This window comes from Eleutherodactylus coqui, chromosome 2 (assembly GCF_035609145.1).
Source record: "Eleutherodactylus coqui strain aEleCoq1 chromosome 2, aEleCoq1.hap1, whole genome shotgun sequence".
Classification (NCBI taxonomy): domain Eukaryota; kingdom Metazoa; phylum Chordata; class Amphibia; order Anura; family Eleutherodactylidae; genus Eleutherodactylus; species Eleutherodactylus coqui.
The window spans coordinates 224,152,218-224,177,073 of NC_089838.1; the positions used below are offsets into that span (position 1 = coordinate 224,152,218).

The window sequence follows — 24,856 nt, forward strand, 5'->3', positions numbered from 1 at the left end:
AGCAGCAGACAGAGGATTCGGATTGGCAGCAGTGGACGGCGCAGAACTGCGGGTAGACGATAGGTTGCTCGAAGCACTTTCTGCCATCCAGGACAGGACCTGCTCACACTGCTCATTTTCTAATAACCGTCTCCCGCGTGGACCCATTAATTGGGCGATGAATGTGGGGACGCCAGAAACGTGCCTCTCTCCTAATCGCGCAGCAGTCGGCTGCGACACACCTGGATCAGGAGCTTGGCCTGTGCCCACACCCTGACTTGGCCCTCCGCGTCCTCGGCCACGTCCACGTCCACGTCCTCTAGGCTTACCCCTACCCCTCAGCATGCTGTATTACCAGTGATTAGATTTCCCAGGCAGGAAATAAATTGGCGCAAGACTGCAGGCCAAATATAATTTTTGCCCTTTTTGGAAAACGAAAGGCCCCACTGCCTCTAGTGAATGAATTATCTAAGTTTAATAACTGTGCTGTGTCCCTGCTTATGTGTCACAGAACGTGAGGGTAGCAGAGTTATTAACTGTGGCAGAGCAGGTATTTTTTTTCCCAATTAAGGAAAGCAAATGGCGAACCCAGCAGTAAAGCGTAGCTGGCTGCGTATGATTTAGCAATGTTTTTCACGCAGCTCACACGTCTCCACAGGCGTAAGGACGGACACAGGCTGGACAAATAGATTTGTTTTCAGTTTTTTCCCACCAACAGGCAGCACTGCGTATATTCAATGAACCTGCGAAGTTTAATAACTGCGCTGTGTCCCTGCTTATGTGTCACAGAACGTGAGGGTAGCAGAGTTATTATAACTCTTGGAGAGCAGGTATTTTTTTTCCCAATTAAGGAAAGCAAATGGCGAACCCAGCAGTAAAGCGTAGCTGGCTGCGTATGATTTAGCAATGTTTTTCACGCAGCTCACACGTCTACACAGGCGTAAGGACGGACACAGGCTGGACAAATAGATTTGTTTTCAGTTTTTTCCCACCAACAGGCAGCACTGCGTATATTCAATGAACCTGCGAAGTTTAATAACTGCGCTGTGTCCCTGCTTATGTGTCACAGAACGTGAGGGTAGCAGAGTTATTATAACTCTTGGAGAGCAGGTATTTTTTTTCCCAATTAAGGAAAGCAAATGGCGAACCCAGCAGTAAAGCGTAGCTGGCTGCGTATGATTTAGCAATGTTTTTCACGCAGCTCACACGTCTACACAGGCGTAAGGACGGACACAGGCTGGACAAATAGATTTGTTTTCAGTTTTTTCCCACCAACAGGCAGCACTGCGTATATTCAATGAACCTGCGAAGTTTAATAACTGCGCTGTGTCCCTGCTTATGTGTCACAGAACGTGAGGGTAGCAGAGTTATTATAACTCTTGGAGAGCAGGTATTTTTTTTCCCAATTAAGGAAAGCAAATGGCGAACCCAGCAGTAAAGCGTAGCTGGCTGCGTATGATTTAGCAATGTTTTTCACGCAGCTCACACGTCTACACAGGCGTAAGGACGGACACAGGCTGGACAAATAGATTTGTTTTCAGTTTTTTCCCACCAACAGGCAGCACTGCGTATATTCAATGAACCTGCGAAGTTTAATAACTGCGCTGTGTCCCTGCTTATGTGTCACAGAACGTGAGGGTAGCAGAGTTATTATAACTCTTGGAGAGCAGGTATTTTTTTCCCCAATTAAGGAAAGCAAATGGCGAACCCAGCAGTAAAGCGTAGCTGGCTGCGTATGATTTAGCAATGTTTTTCACGCAGCTCACACGTCTACACAGGCGTAAGGACGGACACAGGCTGGACAAATAGATTTGTTTTCAGTTTTTTCCCACCAACAGGCAGCACTGCGTATATTCAATGAACCTGCGAAGTTTAATAACTGCGCTGTGTCCCTGCTTATGTGTCACAGAACGTGAGGGTAGCAGAGTTATTATAACTCTTGGAGAGCAGGTATTTTTTTTCCCAATTAAGGAAAGCAAATGGCGAACCCAGCAGTAAAGCGTAGCTGGCTGCGTATGATTTAGCAATGTTTTTCACGCAGCTCACACGTCTCCACAGGCGTAAGGACGGACACAGGCTGGACAAATAGATTTGTTTTCAGTTTTTTCCCACCAACAGGCAGCACTGCGTATATTCTATGAATAACAACTGTGTTGTCGCCCTGCCTATACAATTCTTTCCCTGCAGTATCAATGGAGGGTGCAATGCTCTGCAGAGGCGATTTTGAGAAGCCCAAAAAAAATGCAGCACAGCCAACAGCAGCCTGGACAGTACTGCACACGGATAAATATGGCCCTAGAAAGGACCGTTGAGGTTCTTGAAGGCTACACTCACTCCTAACACTCTCCCTGCCTATGCAGCACTTCTGTCCCTAATGCCAGGTGCAACGGTCTGCAGAGGCGATTTTGAGAAAGAAAAAAAAATCCCACTGCTAACAGCAGCCAACACACAGCTATCAGTGGCCCTAATAAGGACCTTTGGGGGGTCTTGAAGCCTACACTAACTACCAATTCTTTCCCTACAGCAGCTCCGGTATAAACAGCACTGTCCCTCATCTAACTCACACCGCATCTGAGGCGAGCCGCGGGAGGGGCCGACTTTTATATTAGGCGAACACCTGATCTCGCCAGCCACTCACAGCAGGGGGGTGGTATAGGGCTTAAACGTTGCAGGGGGAAGTTGTAATGCCTTCCCTGTCTTTCAATTGGCCAGAAAAGCGCGCTAACGTCTCAGGGAAGGAAGTGAAAGTAACCAGAACACCGCATGGTGTTCGTCACGAATAACGAACATCCCGAACACCCTAATATTCGCACGAATATCAAGCTCGGACGAACGCGTTCGCTCATCTCTAATCAATACCAAATATGTGCTTTTGTTTATTAAAAGGTGTATTGCTGTCACGTAGGGGTTAAATAAAGGAAATTGTTAGTAACTTGAAAGTGAGACGTGCTGCTATTCAATGTTACTGGTGTGATCAGCAGGTTTTAATTTTACTTTCTGTTATGACGATTTTTTAAAAAATTTGTTGCACAGTGTAATCATTATCCAATGCATACTGCATGGTTGGTGACATTCTTTGTGTTTACTTATCTAACTGCCAATCATGTTTTCTTTTAACAACATATTGATGATGATTTATCATAATTATAATACTTATTAAAATTAAAATAGACAGCGTTTTCTATAACTTTGTATGTATTTTAAGTGTTTGTGAATCCTATTGAAATTTGTTTGCCACCTAATATTTCAAAATCTACATTTCCCTTTCTAGATAAGAATATCATTTAACAGTAAAGTGCATAGAATGTTATTTTACTTACATTTGCATCGCTTTTTTGCAACTGCCTGTTTAAAGATCAGAATAATCAGAAAGAGCCGAAGGATTTGAATATTCCTCATAGTGACCGAGATGAGTTTGCTGATGCAGGATGTCTGTACTTTATGTACCTACACAGGAGTCAGACCACATGTTAATTATTAAATATTTACCACACTGCTTTGAACTTCATTTAAAAGAAAAAAAGAACATAAATCTGCACATGATTTCGTCAGTGTAGAATATATTGGAAAATACACTTGAAAATGAGACATTGTAAATACCTGATGCTTGAAGGAGATATTACAGTTGGCTTTGAAAAAAGTAGAATAATATGTGTCACACTTTTATAAAGCTGTAATAGGTCACATGGAAAAAGCAGGATGATAAATGATTCAATCCATTTACCTTGGGAAATGGCCATAACCTAGACTGGAATAAAAGTCCCCATGCTACTTTTAACTACTTTGTAGAATGAGGTTTAAATAGTTTTGTTAAATAACACACTGATATTAATTAGTACTTTACAGGATAAGAGAATTCTTTAAATATATCTTCAAGCAAATACATGCTCATAACCTCAGCACATTTTTATAACTTATGACTATTATTTCTCCATTTATTTCCTTGCACAGAACTATTTAAAAGTACATAATGTGCATACTACTGTAGAAATATTAAATACATTTATATTAAATATAAAAGTATAAAATAAAAATGTCAAGAAGTTAATAAGAATAATTATTATATGCAGTTTCATCACGCCATGTTTTAGTTATCCCTAACAAGCATAATAGTACAGTCTGTTGAACTAGTTTTTCCAGTAAAAAAGGGAATCTGAAAATCATCATACAGTATCTTAAAGTGATTCTCCATCTCTAAATGATTGATGACTAGAGATGAGCGAGCATGCACGTTCGAGCATTAGCATACTCGAATGTACTCGTTACTCGAGCCAAGCACCACACGGTGCTCGAGAAAATTTCACCTTCTCCTCCCCTTACCTGTCCGCCACTGCCGTAACCCCCGCAGGGATGAAGAACACGTCTGCCGCATGTGGCAGATGTTTCCTTCATCCCCGCTAGTGAAAAGAATTCCCTGCTGCTACATCTGCCACATCTGTGACAGATACAGCAGAGGAATTCTTCAATTCCCTAACCCAGCTGTCACACATGACAGCTGCAGTAGAGGATCCTGCTGCCGGCCCCCCAGTAATTGGATTTCAGAGAAGGGCTTTAAATATAAGCCCTTCCCTGAAAAAAATGGAATAATAGTGTAAAAAAAATAAATACTAACCTTCCTTCAGCTGCCGGGCTCAGACGCATCTTCTCTGCACTGTCCCCAGCTCTGTAGTGCTGATCTATCAGCAGGCGGTGATTTATAATCCCTGCCTGCTGAAAGAGCTGATTGTGATTGGCTGAGCGCCAATATGAAAAATGTCATATGTACTCCAAAATGGTACCAGTAGAAACTACAGGATACCCCGCAAAAAATGAGCCCTCATACAACTATGTTAACGGAAAAATAGAAAAAGTTATAGCTGTCAGAAGATGAGAGCATAACATTTTTTTTTCCAAAGATATTTTATATTTTAAGAGTAGTACAGCAAATAAAAGTATATAAATTTGATATTGTAGTAATCGTAGTGACCCAAAGAATGAAGTTAACAAGTCATTTCTGCTGCAGTGTGCACCCTGTAAAAACAAGACGCCCCAAAGATAGCAGAATGAATTTTTTACTACATTTCACTCCACTTAGAATTTTTTAAAAGTTTTTCAGTACATTATATTGTATATTAAATAGTGCCATTGAAAAATACAACTCTTCCCACAAAAAACAAGCCCTCATACAGCTACGTTGATGGATAAATAAAAGCGTTATGCTTTTTTTTAAAGTGGGAAGGAAAAAACGAAAAAAAAAAAAAAAAGGCTGTGTCCTTAAGGGGTTAATAGAAAGCTTTAGGAAATATCACAGTGTAGATCAAAATGGATCCTTAATGCATTCTGTAAACACAAAACCGATAACATTAGGGTACACAGAAACTGAGGTGTGACAATAGGAAGTAGAGGGCTGCATAAGAAACCAATGAGAGGTGGGCACTATTTCTGTTTTTTTTCAAAGAAAGTTTAACATATGTGAAAGACTGAGCCAGGAGAGAAGTTGCAGATATGTGGTAGAATGGTTAGTTTATTCTGCATTGAGTACTGTGTATGTGTGAACTGGGTGAAGGGAAATGTAAAGTATGGATTAACAAATAAGAACTCTAGAGATTGGTAGGAAGTTGGAAGATTGAGGGCAATTAAATTCACATTTGTCCATTCAACAGGTATGGTGCTAAACCTTAAAGGGGTTGTCCCGCGAAACAAAGTTGGGGTATACACTTCTGTATGGCCATATTAATGCACTTTGTAATGTACATTGTGCATTAATTATGAGCCATACAGAAGTTATTCACTTACCTGTTCCGTTGCTGGCGTCCCCGTCTCCATGGTGCCGTCTAATTTTCAGCGTCTAATCGCCCGATTAGACGCGCTTGCGCAGTCCGGTCTTCTTTCTTCTGAATGGGGCCGCTCGTGCCGGAGAGCGGCTCCTCGTAGCTCCGCCCTGTCACGTGTGCCGATTCCAGCCAATCAGGAGGCTGGAATCGGCAATGGAGAGCACAGAAGACCTGCGGTCCACCGAGGGTGAAGATCCCGGCGGCCATCTTCGCAAGGTAAGTAAGAAGTCACCGGAGCGCGGGGATTCAGGTAAGCACTATCCGTTTTTTTTTTTAAACCCCTGCATCGGGTTTGTCTTGCGCCGAACGGGGGGGCTATTGAAAAAAAAACAAACCGTTTCGGCGCGGGACAACCCCTTTAAGAGCCAAGGGCAGAAGCACTGTTAGGAACTGAACACACCAGAACCTGATCCCTGATCTTCTTCATTATAACTTGCAGCCTTGACAATCTTGCTGTCCAAGCTTTGTTGCTCCTAGTTGTGTGCTTTGTGCGTCTTGGGATTAATTATTGACCTCATCTGCTTCGTATTTAGTTACAATTGTTGGCGCTTTGTTTAAATCTTCAGCCCTGAACTTCCTGTCCCTGAGTTTTCTGGTTTGTTTAATACATTATTTTGACCATTATTATGATCTTTGTGACCCCCGTCTGTCTTCAGAAGAGCATTCATTCTTCTAGGTACACTTGCACACAGTTTTTGAAAGAACTCAGCTGGTAGGTTGTTATAAAAATCTTGGAAAACTAACCACAGATCTTCTGTGGATGTAGATTTGCATGTAATCCCAGACAGACTAAATGATCTTGAGATCAGGGCAGTGTGGGGGCCATATCATTACTTCTAGGAACAGCTCTTCTTTATGCTGAAGATAGTTGTAAATGACTTTAGCTGTATGTTTGGGGTTGTTGTCCTGATGCCAAATAAATTTGGAGCCAATCAGATGCCTCCCTGATGGCATTGCATGATGGATAAGTTTCTGCCTGTATTTCTCAGCGTTGAGGACACAATTAATCCTGACCACATCCCCAACTCTGTCTGCAGACACTCATTATTATACCGGTCTCCGGTCCTTTGGTGAACAAACTGTCTTCTGTTACAAATATTTTATAATTTGACCCATCAGTCTAGATCAACTGCAGCCAGTTTTCTCCACTCCAGTTGCCATGTTTTTGTGCATTTTTTGAGTCACTTGGCTTTGTTTCTACATCCTAAATATGGCTTTTTTGCATTCTGCCATGGAGACTACTTTTCGATAGACTTCTCCAAACAGTAGATGGGTGCACCTGGGTCCCACTGGTTTCTAACAGTTCTGAGCTGATGACACCCCTGAAGGAAGATTTCAATTGAAAAAAAACATGATCATTGATGTGTCTTTCATCTGCTGCTCTAACTTGGCTGACCATGCATCTATGGTCCTCAGCCTTTGTGCTTCTTCAAAAGAGCTTTGAAATGGGAGAGACTTTGCTGATGCAGTAAAACTAGATTGTGCCTTTGGCTGTGTGTTTGGTTGTTCCTCACCCACTTTTAAGCCTTCTTCACAGCTTCTTCGATTTCAGTTAATGACCTATTTCAACCTACATATGAAAACAATAATCATTATCACCTATTTGGTATAATTGGTTAATCAAGCACCTAACTATAATCCTACAAAATCCCAGACTTTGTGCAAGTATAGCTAGAGGAATTAATGCTGCTTTGAAGGCAAAGGTTGTTCACACCAAATACTGATTTGATTTAGATTTCTCTTTTGTTCATTCGCTTTGTGTTTTGTTAAATAACAAAAAGAAACTATTGAGATGAAATATCAAACTTCTCTTTTTATCTGATGAATTAAAAGCCAGAAAAAATGTGTTTCAGGGTGAACTCCTTTATCAGTCAAGCTGGGAAAGACTAATATACAAAAATATAGCTGAAGTAATAACAACATACAGTGTGCATATTAAGAAAGTGGAAGGAAATGTAAAAAAAGAGGAGAAACAACAAAAAACAAAAATAAATATATAAAATAAACAGTTAATAGCCATAATTATACATAAGATGCATAAAATAAATGGCACAAAATGAAAGATAAAATAAAATTAGCATAGTGAAAACAATCAGTGAATGAGTGATATGCTACAGTACACAATGGATCTCAGTATTCGCAATGCTGTTAAAGATGGGAGTGTTGTCGCAGCAAGTCTGTGAAACAGGTATACCTTGCTTGTGTTAAATTTGTTATAAAAAGATAGCAGCTACTTTGGAAATCATGACACATCACTCTCAGTTTAGCGTAATCAGAATGATCTCTCCTTTATTCCATCATATAGTAAATCTTTATACTTTTATATCAAAGGGTGTACACAGGTGTGCCTATCCACCTGGCCTAAAAGAAACAAGTGTGCACTTACAAAAACATGTTTTCGTAGAACATTAGTTTCTGTTAGAGATGAGCGAGCGTACTCGGATAAGCACTACTCGCTCGAGTAATTTGCTTTATCCGAGTATCGCTGTGCTCGTCCCTGAAGATTCAGGTGCCGCTGCGGCTGACAGGTGAGTCGCAGCGGGGAGCAGGGGAGAGCGGGCGGGAGAGAGGGAGAGAAAGATCTCCCCTCCGTTCCTCCCCGCTCTCCCCTGCAGCTCCCCGCTCCGTGCCGGCACCCGAATCTTCAGGGACGAGCACAGCGATACTCGGATAAAGCAAATTACTCGAGCGAGTAGTGCTTTTCCGAGTACGCTCGCTCATCTCTAGTTTCTGCTTGGTCATCTTATCTTTGCTATTCCAGCACACTCTATGGCATCAACCATTTCTTATCAAGGGTGTTTCTTCTGGCTGTGTCATCCAGATAAATGTCCTAAGCATTTTTACTAGATTACACCCATATCTTGTTTTTGCTCAAAACCACTTAATGTGGATTATCTGTCCATAACTTTCTTAAAGCTACATATACAATTTTGATCATGTTAAGAAATATAAAGTTGGAGTCGTCCTTGCTATATTCTCTAACATTCCTCCATTTTGTGACTGCTTCTGCTTTGTCTCATTATCCCATGCAAGCTTCTTATTCTCCTATTCAAAAACTGTCTCTGTTCTACTGGGGCAGGTGGCCTTACCTAGTACTAGGAGAATGGTGTGAATGCTCCCTGGCTACTTTTTACAGGAGTTCCCACCTCTCCCCCATACATGGTACTCCCATGCAGTAACCTATAGCAACTGCTTTATCGCTGTGAGAAAAAGGAGTGGGCGTGTGTAGCTATGAGACCAGAAGACAGAACACTATACTTTATAGAGGTGTATAGTCTTATGCATGTTCCATTAAGCGGCAATGTTTAAACACTGTAAAACACATTTCAAAGCACAGTCCATCTTTGATCAACTATCATGAGAGAGTGCTTCCAAACACAGTTTTAGCTATCTTTGATCAGCTATCCTTTAGTGATGCATGCGGAATGCACACTTTAGTAAGTGATTATCACTTGCTGCTTTGTTTTATTCAGCTCCATAGAATATGATATGCACTATGGTGTTTCCTTCCTTGGAGATGAAAATGGAGGATTTTCTTTTGCTTAGTGGGTCCTACAAATCTTGTATGCAAGACAACTATTCCACAACATTAAAAAAAACACACGGCAGAAGTACAGTTAACAGAGGATGTAATACCCAATCCAGCATTTTCTTTGCTAAGGGTGACCATTAGAGATGAGCGAGCACCAAAATGCTCGGGTCCTCGGTACTCGAGTCAAACTTTTCGTAATGCTCAAGAGCTCGTTTCGAGTAACGAACCCCATAGAAGTCAATGGGGGACTCGAGCATTTTTGTATGGAACCGATGCTCCGCATAGGTGATGACTTGTGAAGCACCAGAAAACATCAGAAAGTCATGGAAACACCACAGAAACGGATAGGGAAGGGCAGGGGCAGCATGCATGGCTGCATCTGAGGCTCCCAGGTCCCACTATTAAGCCAAAATGGGGGCAAGAGCCTGGTGGTCACCCCCCTAACAATTTACTTCGGACAAACCCTCATTAGCAAGGCACATCCTAACTAAGCACCACACTACCTGAAACCAAGGACAATGACTGCCTGCGGGTAACACCTCTGCCTCTTTTCCTAGGTTACATGCTGGCATTGCTGTCCAACCCATTGCTGCACGACCCTGCGTCCACAGCGCACCCAAAATTTTCCCTGCACAGCGTTCAGCTGGCCTCATGCAACACGCTCGCTTTATAGCCACAACACCCTCATGTCTATTTATAAGTGCGTACTGGATGAGGAGGAACCGGAGGCACACACTGCAGAGGGTTGGCAGGGCTAGGCAGCGACCCTCTTTGAATGTGTGGGTGATAGCCCACAATGCTGTTGAGAATTGATGATAAATTGACATATAATCATCATTCCAATCCCGTGCCACCTCCATCACAAAATTGTCAGAAGCCGCAAACACGGGCATAAAGGGGACTCAGGTGCCAGCATTTCTACACATCTCCACAATGCAGCAATACTCTGTGTGGGAAGCACATAAGCGGGCCCAGGGTCAGGCTCGATTCCCGTCTCCACCTTGTGTGACCCAAGGTGCCACGAGTTACATAGCAATTGGAAATCCATGTGTCCCCACACAATTCATTCTGTGTAGGTGTCAGATAGCTCAACACCGCAATGGGAAATCTTTGAGTTCCTTGGTCTCGCCTATGCTGTCAGTGCACAAAGATGGTATTACACAGATGGAAATCAGAGTGCCCAAACATGGCAGAGTTTCATCTCACCAAGGGCCAGGGCCTCGGCCTCGGCCCACATTTCTGCCCAAGTCAGTCAGTGTATTTGTGGCAGACAGGTAAAACACCGCAATGGGAAGTCTTTGTGCACCCACAGCATAGGCGAGCCCAAGGAACTAAAAGATGGTATTACACATGAGGAAAACAGAGGGCCCAAACATGGCAGAGTTTCACCCCGCCAAGGGCCTCAGCCCACATTTCTACCCTAGTCAGTCAGTGTATTTGTGCCAGACAGGTAAAACACCGCAATGGGAAGTCTTTGTGCACCCACAACATAGGCGAGCGCAAGGAACTAAAAGATGGTATTACACATGAGGAAAACAGAGTGCCCAAACATGCCAGAGTTTCCCCCCCGCCAAGTGCCTCGACCCACATTTCTGCCCTAGTCAGTCAATGTATTTGTGCCAGACAGGTAAATCAATGCACTGGGATGTCTTTGTGTACCCACAGCATAGTCGAGCTTCTGGAACCCAAGGAAAGTATTACACATGAAGAAATCAGAGTGACCAAACATGGCAGAGTTTCACCCCACCAAGGACCTCTGCCTCAGCCCACATTTCTGCCCAATTCATTTTTTGTATGTGTCAGATAGCTGAACAATGCAATTGGGAAGCCTTTGTGCACCCACAGTATAGGCGAGCCCATGAAACTCAAGGACAGTATTAAACATGAAGAAAAGAGAGTACCCAAACATGGCAGAGTTTCACCCCGCCCAGGACCTTGGCCCACACTTCTGCCCTAGTCATTCAGTGTATATGTGCCATATAGGTAGAACACCGCAATGGGAAAGCCGTCTTTACCCTAGCCAAGTCAGTCAGTGTATTTCTGCTGGACAGGTAAAACAACGCAATGGGAAGTCTTTGTGCACCCACAGCATAGGGGAGCCCATGAAACTCAAAGACGGTATTACACATAAAAAAATAAAAGCCCCCAAACAAGGCAGTTTCATCCCACCAAGGACCTCGGCCTCGGCTCACACCCTTAGTAATCGTGGACATAAAGTTGACTTGGATGCTAGTATAGCCGTGAACGTCTCTTTAAAGCAGTTACGGTTGCTTTTATCGCTCCAAAGACTGGATAAACTACAAAGAAGTTCCACAGGCCATACCTGGCGCAGTTGATTCTTCCCCCCAGGACCTTGGCCTCTGCCCACACCCTCAGTAATCGTGGGCTTCAAGCGGAGTCAGATTCTAGTGCAGCTGTGAATGTCTCATTAATGCAGCGTTCGTGGTAACACGAGAGAAAATACATGCTGCCAACCGCTGATCTCCAATCCCCAAGCAGGAGGAGGAGGTGGCATAATAAGGCCGAGAAACCATAACCGAGGTAGGACCCAAAATACTCTGTATGGGAAGTACATGAGCGGGCCCTGGGTCTGGTCCCAGCCTCCACCTTGTGTGACCCAAGGTGCCGTGAGTTAAATAGCTATGGGAAATCCACATGTCCCCACACACTTCATTCTGTGTATGTGTTAGGCAGCTGAACACCGCAATGGGAAACCTTTGTGGACCCACAATATAGGTGGACCTCTGCAATATTTCTGTAGCAAGAGTATAGGCGAACCCCTCAAACCTTTCAGTAGCAAGTGTATAGGCGGACCCCAGTAACATTTAGGTAGCAAGAGTATAGGCGGACCCCAATAACATTTCTGTAGCAAGAGTATAGGCGGACCCCAATAACATTTCTGTAGCAAGAGTATAGGCGGACCCCAGTAACATTTCTGTAGCAAGAGTATAGGTGGACCCCAGTAACATTTATGTAGCAAGAGTATAGGCGAACCCCTGTAACATTTCTGTAGCAAGAGTAAAGGTGGACCCCTGTAACATTTCTGTAGCCAGAGTATAGGCGGACCCCAATAACATTTATGTAGCAAGAGTATAGGCGGACCCCAGTAACATTTCTGTAGCAAAAGTATAGGGAGACCCCAGTAACATTTCTGTAGCAAGAGTATAGGCGGACCCCAGTAACATTTCTGTAGCAAGAGTATAGGCGAACCCCTGTAACATTTCTGTATCAAGTGTATAGTCAGACCCCTCAAACATTTCTGTGGCAAGAGTGTAGGCAAACCCCTGAAACATTGGTGTACCAAGAGTATAGGCGAACACCTGAAAAAATTTGGTTACCTAGAGTATAGGCGAAGGCCGGAAAAATTAGTTGGATAACAGTATAGGCAAAGGCCTGAAAAATTGGTGTACCAAGAGTACAAGTGTACCCCTGAAAAATTGCTCAACTGCGAGGGCAGGTGAAACCCATAAACATTTTTTAAAGATACAGCTCGCTGTTGCTTAATTTGTAACAGAGCCTGGAGGCAGCCCTGTGAAAAAAATTGGTTTCTATTAAAGTATAAATACTTTTGAAACTTTGAAAAATTGTAAAAAACTTTTAAACAGAGCCTTTTGGGCTGCAGAAAAATTGGCAGTTTAGCGTGATGACATGCGGTTTTAGGAGGAGGAGGAGTAGTAGTAGGAGTAATAATATCCGAGAGTGATTGACAAAGCTAATTCCCCCTTTTTTGTGGTGATAGAGGATGCATTTTTCTCCTGTTACAGCAAAAAGAATCATTAGGTTCCGCTGCTTTCCGCCGGTGGAGAAGAGAAGTCTGGGGAAATCCAGCCTTTGTTCATCTTTATGAGTGTAAGCATGTCGGCACAGGCAGTTGACAGGCAGGTATGCTTATCCATGATGATTCCCCCAGCTGCACTAAACACCCTCTCTGACAAGACGCTAGCGGCAGGGCAGGCCAGCACTTCCAGGGCATACAGCGCAAGTTCGTGCCACGTGTCCAGCTTTGACACCCAATAGTTGTATGGAGCAGAGGCATCACGGAGGACGGTGGTACGATCGGCTGTACCCTCACCATCTTTTTACAGTGCTCCCTCCGACTCAGCCTTGACTGGGGAGTGGTGACACAGTCTTGCTGGGGAGCCATAAAGCTGGCAAAGGCTTTGGAGAGTGTTCCCCTGCCTACGCTGGACATGCTGCCTGATCCCTGCGCCTCCCCTGCTACTTGGCCCTCAGAACTGCGTCTTCTGCCACTAGCGCTGTCAGATGGGAACTTTAGCATCACTTTTTCCACCAGGGCCCTGTGGTATTGCATCACTCTCGTACCCCAACAGATGAGAGGCAAGCAGCATGGGTACCCTATGCAGTGTGGCCAGCTGTCTCTTCCCCCTCCTCCTCCTTCCCCTCCCTCTCCAAAACTCGCTGAGATATAGACATGAAGGTGGTCTGGCTATCAAGCGACATACTGTCATCCCCCGTCTCCTGTTCCAACCGCAAAGCATTGACCTTTATGCTTAGCAGCGAACTTCTCAGCAGGCAAAGCAGCGGGATGGTAGCGCTAATGATTTTGGGACGACTCCTCATAGTTTCCGAGAACCTGGCAGATATCTGACATCCATGCCCACTCCTCAGTAAAGAATTGCGGAGGCTGACTACCACTCCACCGCCCATGTTAGAGCTGGTATTCCAATATTGCTCTACGCTGCTCGTACAGCCTGGCCTACATGTGCAGCATAGAATTCCAGCGTGTGGGCACGTCGCACAGCAGTCGGTGCTCTGGCAGCTGAAACCAACGTTGCAGGGTCCTCAGGGTGGCAGTGTCCGTGGTGGACTTGCGGAAATGTGCGCAGATGCGGAGCACCTTGCCAAGCAGGTCAGACAAGTGGGGGTAGTTTTTCAGAAACCGCTGAACCACCAGATTGAAAATGTGGCCCGTCATGGTACATGTGTGAGGCTGCCAAGCTGCAGAGCCGCCACCAGGTTACAGCCATTGTCACACATGACCATGCCCGGTTGGAGGTTCAGCGGCGAAAGCCAGAGTTCGGTCTGCTGTCAGACCCTGCAACAGCTTGGGGGCCCTGTGCCTCTTGTCACCTAAGCTGATTAGTTTCAGCACAGCTTGCTGACGCTTGCCCACCGCCGCTCTGCCGCGCAGCGCGCTGCCGACTGCTGGCGATGTGCTCACACTTCTTAATTGAGAGGTAGAGGTGGCGGAATAGGAGGAGGGGTAGGGTTTGGAGGAGGTGGCATAAAATGCCACAGATACTAGCACCGAGGTAGGACCCACTATTATAGGTGTGGGTAGGACGTGAGCGGTCCCAGTGTTCTGGATTATGATTTTCTCCAGCAGGCTTTGGGGTATTTTGCCGCTTCCGAATTGTATCGTGTGCACACATCATCGAACCAGATCAGACACAAATGCTGGTCTAAAACTGGGAGAGTCTCTACAATGTATAGAGGCTCAAGCCTTTTATTATAACACATGACAACCGCCCTTTATGGGCGTGCAACAGATTACATCAGTAACATATAAGATTCTCATTTGTCGGATCATATAGAATCTCCCACCTCTCTGCCCACCCTCTTCCAAGTGCTGATGTAGTATGGACTTTTGTCCTAGCTGAAGTCAGCTCCGTGTAGTGATGAATCATTGTTTAACTAGCTTCAGGATGGGAGTGGAAGGGGGCTAGGTAAACACTCAGTATTGAACACAGATCTACACAACACTATGGCCCTTAACTCTTAGAGGCTTCTTGTGTAACTTCTATGTACTTAGCTAACATTAACATCATACATCCATTGTCTAGCAAATACCATGATTAGATTGTGTGTGTGTCCTTTAAACTCCTGAGCTAAAAGTCATTACAATAGCAAAATACATTTACGTTATACAAATCGATAGACATTTTATACTAAATGATCATCCTGTCTATCACACCAGGCTCTGACTTGGTCCCAGCCTCCACCAAGTTCAACCAATGTGCCGTCAGAGAGATATAGTGGCCCTGCCTGCCAGTACTTGTCCACGTGTCCATGGTTAAGTGGAACTTCCCAGTAACCACATTAATGAGGGCACGATTTATGTTGTTGGAGACGTGCTGGTGTAGGGCGGGGACGGCACACCGGAAAAACTAGTGGCGACTGGGGACCGAGTAGCGTGGGACCACCGCTGCCATCATGTTTTTGAAAGCCTCCATTTCCACAAGCCTGTACGGAAGCATCTCCAGGCTGATTAATTTGGCAATGTGCACGTTTAAAGCTTGTGCATGTGGGTGGGTAGTGATGTATTTCCGATTTCGATCCAACGCTTGTGTTAGCAACAGCGGAATGCTGCACTGAGAGACATTGCTGGATAGAGTGGAGGACGGTGGAGGTGAGGGTGTGGGTGCAGGCCGGGAGGCGCTCGTGCCTGCATTCTGGGAGGGGGATTGGATCTGTATGGCAGGTTGTGGCACAGGGGAAGATGGAGTGGTGTGACCCGGAGGCGGTGAAAGTCCTTTGTCCCACCTTGTGGGGTGCTTGGCCATCATATGCTTGCGCATGCTGGTGGTGGTCAGGCTGGTAGTTGGGGCTTCCCGGCTCATCTTGGTGTGACACAGGTTACACACCACTGTTCGACAGTTGTCTATGCTCTCACTAAAAAACATCCACACCTTTGAACACCCAGCCCTCTGCACTGAGGCTTGCCGCGAGGGGGTGCTTTGGGAAACAGTTGGGGGATTCTTCGCTCTGGCCCTGCCTCTACCCCTGGCCACTCCACTGCCTCTTCCAACCTGTCCTGCTGCTGCACTTGCCTCCCCCTCTGAAGCCCTGTCCTCAGTAGGCTTAGCAAACCAGGTGGGGTCAGTCACCTCATCGTCCAGCAGCTCTTCCTCCGAATCCTCTGTGCGCTCCTCCCTCAGACTTACTGCTCTTACTACTACCTCACTGACAGACAACTGTGTCTCATCGTCCTCATTCACAAAAAGTTCTTGAAACAGTTGCCAGAAGTCCCCAGCCTCATCACCCGGACTCCGGGAACTTTCCAAAGGTTGGGCATCGGTCACAACAAACTCCTCAGGTGAGAGAGGAACCGTTTTTTCCGACCCAGGGCAGGGACCCGAGAACAGTTCCTGGAAGTCTGCCTGCTCAGAATATGTCATTTTCATGGAGTGAGGAGGCTGGAAGGAAGGAGAAGCAGCCAGAGGATTCAGAGTTGAAGTCCCTAGGCCGGGAGTAGTGGACTGCATAGAAGACTGGGTGGTCATTACATTGCTGGACGCGTTTTCTGCCATCCACGACAGGACCTGCTTGCACTGCTCTGTTTGTAATAAAGTTCTACCACGCGGACCGGCAAATTGTGATATGAAGCTGGTGAGGCCAGAAACTTGCCTCTCTCCTAATCCCTCAGCAGCCGACTGTGATTCACCACGCCCAGGAACTCGGCCTGTGCCCACACCCTCACGTGGACGCCCTCGTCCGCGTCCACGTCCTCGACCCTTACCCCTACTTCTCATCATGGAGGATTAAGAGTAGAGCAGGGCCCAAATAAATTACCCCACTGTACAGCGCTGACAACTGTGTCTAATTCACCGCACACAGAGACTTGTAGGTAGCAGAGGCTCTATGCTGTGACTTGAAAAAATTAACCCGTGTCTTGTGCTGATACCTAGGGGTAATTTACCGCTCACAGAGACTTGTAGATAAAAGAGGCTGTATGGAGTGGGAGAAGACTCTAAAACCAATGGATAGTGCTGGTAACTGGGCTATCTCAACCCCTCTCAAGGAAATGGTATTGTGAGACGCTCTGCACAGTGGCAGAGCTGAAATACTTTGCAGTGGCCTAGAAGATATTAGAGTACTGTTTCATGGTGAGAGCTTCTTGTAAGGCACTGCAGGCTGAGAACGCTATAACTGCAAGGCTGGGAACAGGCCTAGATGCATAGTACAAAAGTTGGTGCACTTCTGCTCCCAGCCAGCCACAATTATAATGCACACGGTGAGATGTAGGCCTAAGAAGGACTGTTGGGGTTCTTGCACAGAGGATCAGGAGGACTGTAAAACTTTCCCTATATAGGCAGCTCTGTCCCTAAACTCTGCGTAATGCACTGCACACACAGAACTGTATAACTGAAATACTTTGCAGTAGCCTAGGAAGTTTTAGAGTGCAATTTTACGGTGAGAGCTCGTTGTAAGGCACTGCAGGCTGGGAGCGCTATAACTGCAATGCTGGGAACAGGCCTAAATGCGTAATACAAAGGTTGGTGCACTACTGCTCCCAGCAGGCCACAACTATAATGCACACGGTGAGATGTAGCCCTAAGAAGGACCGTTGGGGTTCTTGCACGGAGGATCAGGAGGACTCTAAAACTTTCCCTATATAGGCAGCTCTGTCCCTAAACTCTGCGTAATGCACTGCAGACTGAGAACGCTATAGCTGAAATGGCCTGCACAGCCCGAGATGCTTAAAAAAAAAATTGGTGCACTACTGCTCCAAACCAGCTACAACTATAATGCACATGATGAGGAGTAGTTCTAAGAAGGACCGTTGGGGTTCTTAAAGACAGGATCTTACGCTAACACTATCCCTGTATAAGCAGCACTTTCCCTAACCTCTGCCAGCATGCGTCTGAGGCGAGCTCTGGGCGGGACCAGTTTAAGTACTCGGCGGTCACCTGATCAGCCCAGCCACTCACTGCTGTTGGTGGGCAGAGGGCTGGCACGTCACAGCAGGAAGTGATAATGCCTTCCCCGCATGTTTATTGGCTAGAAAATGGCGGTAGAAATGCAGGGAAGGAAATGCAATTGACTCGAGTACCGTGTGTTGTTCGTCTTGAGTAACGAGCATCTCGAGTACCCTAATACTCGAACGAGCATCAAGCTCGGACGAGTGTGCTCGCTCATCTCTAGTGACCATCCTGAAAAAATGTCATGCCAATAATCACAAGTATCTGCCTGTATTTTTGCTGCTTTAGATATTAGACCTTTTGAATTAAGGCGTGGTTCATCATTTGTACATGTTTTTCAAGGTGTTTTGCATTCTTCATCAATCTGCTAATATTATTTAGTGATAATGAGATGTGAGACATTTGCAATACATTTGGGTGCAATTGCAGCGGCATTGCTTGCGCTGCATCAGGAAAGAACGTATATGTTTCATTAAACCAGTGTAAAAGAGGTACATCCTTAAGACACCTGGAAAAGGGGAGGGTTGCATTGTACATCACTGTGGTATTTACATAATTTGTTAACATACACACATATTGTGGACCGATTTATAGAATCGTAGAATGGTAGGATTGGAAGGACCTCCAGGGTCATCTGGTCCAACCGCATGCTCAGTGCAGGATCACTAAATCATCCCAGACAGATTTTTTTGTCCAGCCTTTGTTTGAACACTTCCATTGAAGGAGAACTTACCACCTCCCATGGTAACATGGTCCACTCATTGATCACCCTCACTGTCAAAAAGTATTTTCTAATATCTAATTTGTGTCTCCTGCCTTTCAGTTTCATCCTATTGCTTCTAGTTAGAAATGAGCGAACGTACTCGTCCGAGCTAGATACTCGTTCGAGTATTAGCGTGTTCGAGATGCTCGTTACTGGAGACGAGTACCACGTGATGTTCGAGTTACTTTCACTTTCATCTCTGAGACGTTAGCGCGCTTTTCTGGCCAATAGAAAGACAGGGAAGGCATTACAACTTCCCCCTGCGACGTTCAAGCCCTATACCACCCCCCTGCAGTGAGTGGCTGGCGAGATCAGGTGTCACCCGAGTATATAAATCGGCCCCTCCCGCGGCTCGCCACAGATGCATTCTGACATAGTTCAGGGACAGTGCTGCTGGTGCCGGAGCTGCTATAGGGAGAGCGTTAGGGGTTATTTTAGGCTTCAAGAACCCCAACGGTCCTTCTTAGGGCCACATCTAACCGTGTGCAGTAGTGTGGAGGCTGCTTTTTGCAGTGTTGCACATTTTTTTTTTTTTGTATATCGGCCGTGCAGAGCATTGCGTCCTGCAGTAATTTTACATTGTCCAGGGCCAGTAATGGTGAGGCAGGGACAGAAGACATATTTAGTGTATATAGGCAGTGGGCCTTTCCAAAAACATATGGGGAAAAAAATCTATTTGGGCTGCCTGTGACCGTCCTCAGTGTACTGGGTCTCTGCTGGGGGTAGTTGTCCTAATTCATACGCAGCCAGCTAAGTGTTACAGCAGGCTTGCGCAAAATTCTTTTCTGCCTCTGTGTTGCCTCTTACATCACCGCTGTATTCCTGTCCACAAGTGTACTGGGTCTCTGCTGGGGGTAGTTGTCCTAATTCATATGCAGCCAGCTAAGTGTTACAGCAGGCTTGCGCAAAATTCTTTTCTGCCTCTGTGTTGCCTCTTACATCACCGCTGTATTCCTGTCCACAAGTGTACTGGGTCTCTGCTGGGGGTAGTTGTCCTAATTCATACGCAGCCAGTTAAGTGTTACAGCAGGCTTGCGCAAAATTCTTTTCTGCCTCTGTGTTGCCTCTTACATCACCACTGTATTCCTGTCCACAAGTGTACTGGGTCTCTGCTGGGGGGTAGTTGTCCTAATTCATACGCAGCTAGCTAAGTGTTACAGCAGGCTTGCGCAAAATTCTTTTCTGCCTCTGTGTTGCCTCTTATATCACCGCTGTATTCCTGTCCACAAGTGTACTGGGTCTCTGCTGGGGGTAGTTGTCATAATTCATACGCAGCCAGCTAAGTGTTACAGCAGGCTTGCGCAAAATTCTTTTCTGCCTCTGTGTTGCCTCTTACATCACCGCTGTATTCCTGTCCACAAGTGTACTGGGTCTCTGCTGGGGGTAGTTGTCCTAATTCATACGCAGCCAGCTAAGTGTTACAGCAGGCTTGCGCAAAATTCTTTCCTGCCTCTGTGTTGCCTCTTACATCACCGCTGTATTCCTGTCCACAAGTGTACTGGGTCTCTGCTGGGGGTAGTTGTCCTAATTCATACGCAGCCAGCTAAGTGTTACAGCAGGCTTGCGCAAAATTCTTTTCTGCCTCTGTGTTGCCTCTTACATCACCGCTGTATTCCTGTCCACAAGTGTACTGGGTCTCTGCTGGGGGTAGTTGTCCTAATTCATACACAGCCAGCTAAATGTTACAGCAGGCTTGCGCAAAATTCTTTCCTACCTCTGCTGTGCGTTCCTTAAGCGAAGGCAGCCTCCAACCACAGGCCAATAAGCGGCACATTTAATTACAGCGTTCTGTTTCTGCACTACTGGTAATACACCATGCCGAGGGGTATGGGTAGGCCTAGAAAACGTGGACGCGGCCGAGGACGCGGAGGCCAAAGTCAGGGTGTGGGCACAGGCCGAGCTCCTGATCCAGGTGTATCGCAGCCGACTGCTGCGGGATTAGGAGAGAGGCACGTTTCTGGCGTCCCCACATTCATCTCACAATTAATGGGTCCACGCGATAGACCTTTATTAGAAAATGAGCAGTGTGAGCAGGTCCTGTCGTGGATGGCAGAAAGTGCATCCAGCAATCTATCGACCACCCAGAGTTCTGTGCCGTCCACTGCTGCAACTCTGAATCCTCTGGCTGCTGCTCCTCCTTCCTCCCAGCCTCCTCACTCCATTACAATGACACATTCTGAGGAGCAGGCAGACTCCCAGGAACTGTTCCCGGGCCCCTGCCCAGAATGGCCAGCAATGGTTCCTCTCTCCCCGGAGGAGTTTGTCGTGACCGATGCCCAACCTTTGGAAAGTTCCCGGGGTCCGGGGGATGAGGCTGGGGACTTCCGGCAACTGTCTCAAGAGCTTTCAGTGGGTGAGGAGGACGATGACGATGAGACACAGTTGTCTATCAGTGAAATAGTAGTATGGGCAGTAAGTCCGAGAGGGGAGCGCACAGAGGATTCGGAGGAAGAGCAGCAGGACGATGAGGTGACTGACCCCACCTGGTTTGCTACGCCTTCTGAGGACAGGTCTTCAGAGGGGGAGGCAAGGGCAGCAGCAGGGCAGGTTGGAAGAGACAGTGCGGTGGCCAGGGGTAGAGGCAGGGCCAGACCGAATAATCCACCAACTGTTTCCCAAAGCGCCCCCTCGCGCCATGCCACCCTGCAGAGGCCGAGGTGCTCAAAGGTCTGGCAGTTTTTCACTGAGAGTGCAGACGACTGACGAACAGTGGTGTGCAACCTGTGTCGCGCCAAGATCAGCCGGGGAGCCACCACCACCAGCCTCACCACCACCAGCATGCGCAGACATATGATGGCCAAGCACCCCACAAGGTGGGACGAAGGCCGTTCACCACCTCCGGTTTGCACCGCTGCCTCTCCCCCTGTGCCCCAACCTGCCACTGAGATCCAACCCCCCTCTCAGGACACAGGCACTACCGTCTCCTGGCCTGCACCCACACCCTCACCTCCGCTGTGCTCAGCCCCATCCACCAATGTCTGTCAGCGCACCGTCCAGCCGTCGCTAGCGCAAGTGTTGGAGCGCAAGCGCAAGTACGCCGCCACGCACCCGCACGCTCAAGCGTTAAACGTGCACATTGCCAAATTTATCAGCCTGGAGATGCTGCCGTATAGGGTTGTGGAAACGGAGGCTTTCAATGCTCATTAAAGCGTTGAAACTTTCACCTGAACCAATTTTTATTTTAACTGGGCTGCCTCCAGGCCTAGTTACAAATTAAGCCACATTAACCAAAGCGATTAATGGGTTTCACCTGCCCTCTTGGTTGGGCATGGGCAATTTTTCTGACGTACATTAGTACTGTTGGTACACCAATTTTTTGGGGCCCTCGCCTACAGTGTAATCCAATTAATTTTTTGCCCACCTGCATTAAAGCTGACGTTACATCAGCTGTGTTGGGCACTGCAATGGGATATATTTATGTACCGCCGGTGGGTTCCTGGCACCCACCCATGTTGTCGGTCCACACGGAGTTGTAACTGCATGTGTCCACTTCTAAAGAACCCCAGTCTGACTGGGGCATGCAGTGTGGGCCGAAGACCTCCTGCATTTAACATGACATTACCTCAGCTGTGATGGGCAATGCAATGGGATATATTTATGTACCGCCGGTGGGTTCCAGGGAGCCACCCATGCTGTGGGTCCACAGGGACTTCACAATAGGGAGTTGTACCTGCCTGTGTCTATGAATTAAAAACCCCGGTCAGGTTGGGGCATGCAGTGTGGGCCGAAGCCCACCTGCATTTAATCTGACGTTAGCTCTGCTGTCCAGGGCACTTCAATGGGATACATTTATGTACAGCCGGTGTGTTCCAGGGAGCCACCCATGCTGTGGGTGCACACGAAATTCCCATTGCGGAGTTGTACCTGCCTGTGACTATTTATAAAAAACCGCGGTCTGACTGGGGCATGCAGGCACCTTGACAGAATGAATAGTGTGTGGCACATAGGTTCCCCATTGCTATGCCCACGTGTGCAGCTCTTGATGGCGGTGGCACAGGATTCTATTTCTCATTGCTTCTGTACAGCATTGTGGGCTATCGCCCCGCCCCTTTTAAAGAGGGTCGCTGCCTAGCCGTGCCAACCCTCTGCAGTGTGTGCCTGCGGTTCCTGGTCATGGCAGACGCACTTATAAATAGACATGAGGGTGGTGTGGCATGAGTGCAGCTGAAGGCTGCGCAGGGACACTTTGGTGTGCGCTGTGGACACTGCGTCGTGCGGGGGAGTGGGAGGGGGGTGGGCAGCATGTAACCCAGGAGAAGTGGCAGCGGAGTGTCATGCAGGCAGTGATTGTGCTTTGTTGGAGGTAGTGTGGTGCTTAGCTAAGGTATGCATTGCTAATGAGGGCTTTTCAGAAGTAAAAGTTGTTGGGGGGGGGGCACTCTTGCTGCTATTGTGGCTTAATAATGGGACCTGGGAACTTGAGATGCAGCCCAACATGTAGCCCCTCGCCTGCCCTATCCGTTGCTGTGTCGTTCCCATCACTTTCTTGAATTGCCCAGATTTTCACAAATGAAAACCTTAGCGAGCATCGGCGATATACAAAAATGCTCGAGTCGCCCATTGACTTCAATGGGGTTCGTTACTCGAAACGAACCCTCGAGCATCGCGATAATTTCGTCCCGAGTAACGAGCACCCGAGCATTTTGGTGCTCGCTCATCTCTACTTCTAGTCTTTCCTTGTACAAATGAGAATAGTGCTTATCCTGCTGCACTGTGCGAGCCCTTCAGATATTTGTAGACAGCTATTAAGTCTCCCCTCAGCCTTCTTTTTTGTAAACTAAACATTCCCAGATCCTTTAACCGCTCCTCATAGTACATGATTTGCAGACTGCTCACCATCTTGGTAACTCTTCTCTGAACTTGCTCCAGTTTGTCTATGTCTTTTTTAAAGTGGGGTGCCCAAAACTGAACACAATATTCCAGATGAGGTCTGACTAAGGAAGAGTAGAGGGAAATAATTGCCTCACATAATCTAGACTCTATGCTTCTCTTAATGCATCCAGAATTGTGTTTGCCTTTTTGGCTGCTGAATCACATTGTTGACTCATGTTCAGTCTATGATCTATTAGTATACTCAAGTCTTTTTCTCTTTTTATGCCTGCTGCTTAGCCCAATTCCTCCCATTGTGTATGCGCCTTCTTCATTTTCTTACCCAGATGTAGGACTTTGCATTTTTCCTTGTTTAATACCGTTCTGTTAGTTGCTGCCCACTGTGCAAGCTTTTCTAGATCTTTTTGAATACTCTCTCTTCCCTTCGTGTTAGCGATCCCTCCTAGCGTTGTATCGTTGGCAAATTTGATCAGTTTTCCATCAATTCCCTCCTCCAGATCATTTATAAACATATTGAACAGCGTGGGCCTGCGACAAAGCCCCAAAAGAGGCACTAGGCCTTATTTTCAGGGGATGTCTTATTATATTTACCTAGCAGGCTTGGTCCACTTCTCTGAGCCACAGCAGTGATTGGCCAATTCATAAATCCCACCTCCACAACACATTGGTTGTGATTGGTTTTTTAAGCACTGCTCAGCCAATCACACATATTGGTTCTTGCAGCGCTGCATTGATTTCTTGAGTGCTGCTCAAGCACCAATCAGAGCCATCCCTTTCTGGAGGCAGGATTTATGAATCCCCTAACTAGGAAGAGATCTACTGTGGGCAGTCTAGGACTACAGGAAGTATGCAGGAGCTCCGGAGAGCAGCAGGAGGGACATGGACAGAGCCTGCAATATAATGCATTGCTTTTATTAATGTAATGCAGCTAGGGCTTGTTTTTGGGGTAGGACCTATATTTCAAGCCCCCACAAAAAACCTGAAAAATCGGGGTAGGGCTAATTTTTGGGCAAGGTCTTATTTTCAGGGAAACTGGGTACATGTTTCCAGTTGGATGTGCATCCATTTATGACCACTCTTTGAGTACGATCACTCCAGTTGTGAATCCACCTAACAGTTTGTTTGTCAATCCCATATTTGGTCATTTTTTCCATAAGTATAGTATGAGATACTTTGTGAAATGCTTTACTAAGTTCAAGATAAACTATATCCACCGCATTTTCCTGATTAACCCAGTCGGATATTGTGTCATAGAAGGAAATTAGATTCGTCTGGC

At 46.4% G+C, this 24,856-nt stretch overlaps 1 protein-coding gene across 1 annotated transcript in view; it reads right to left on the reverse strand.

The window, feature by feature from the left end:
* The window catches only part of LIPC (lipase C, hepatic type), a 234,169-nt gene that overhangs the window by 148,979 nt on the left and 60,334 nt on the right, over nt 1–24,856 (reverse strand). Inside the window, exon 2 of the mRNA XM_066589963.1 lies at nt 3,300–3,426. Coding sequence (XP_066446060.1) covers nt 3,300–3,426 — 127 coding nt within the window. The remainder of the gene's footprint in view (nt 1–3,299; nt 3,427–24,856) is intronic.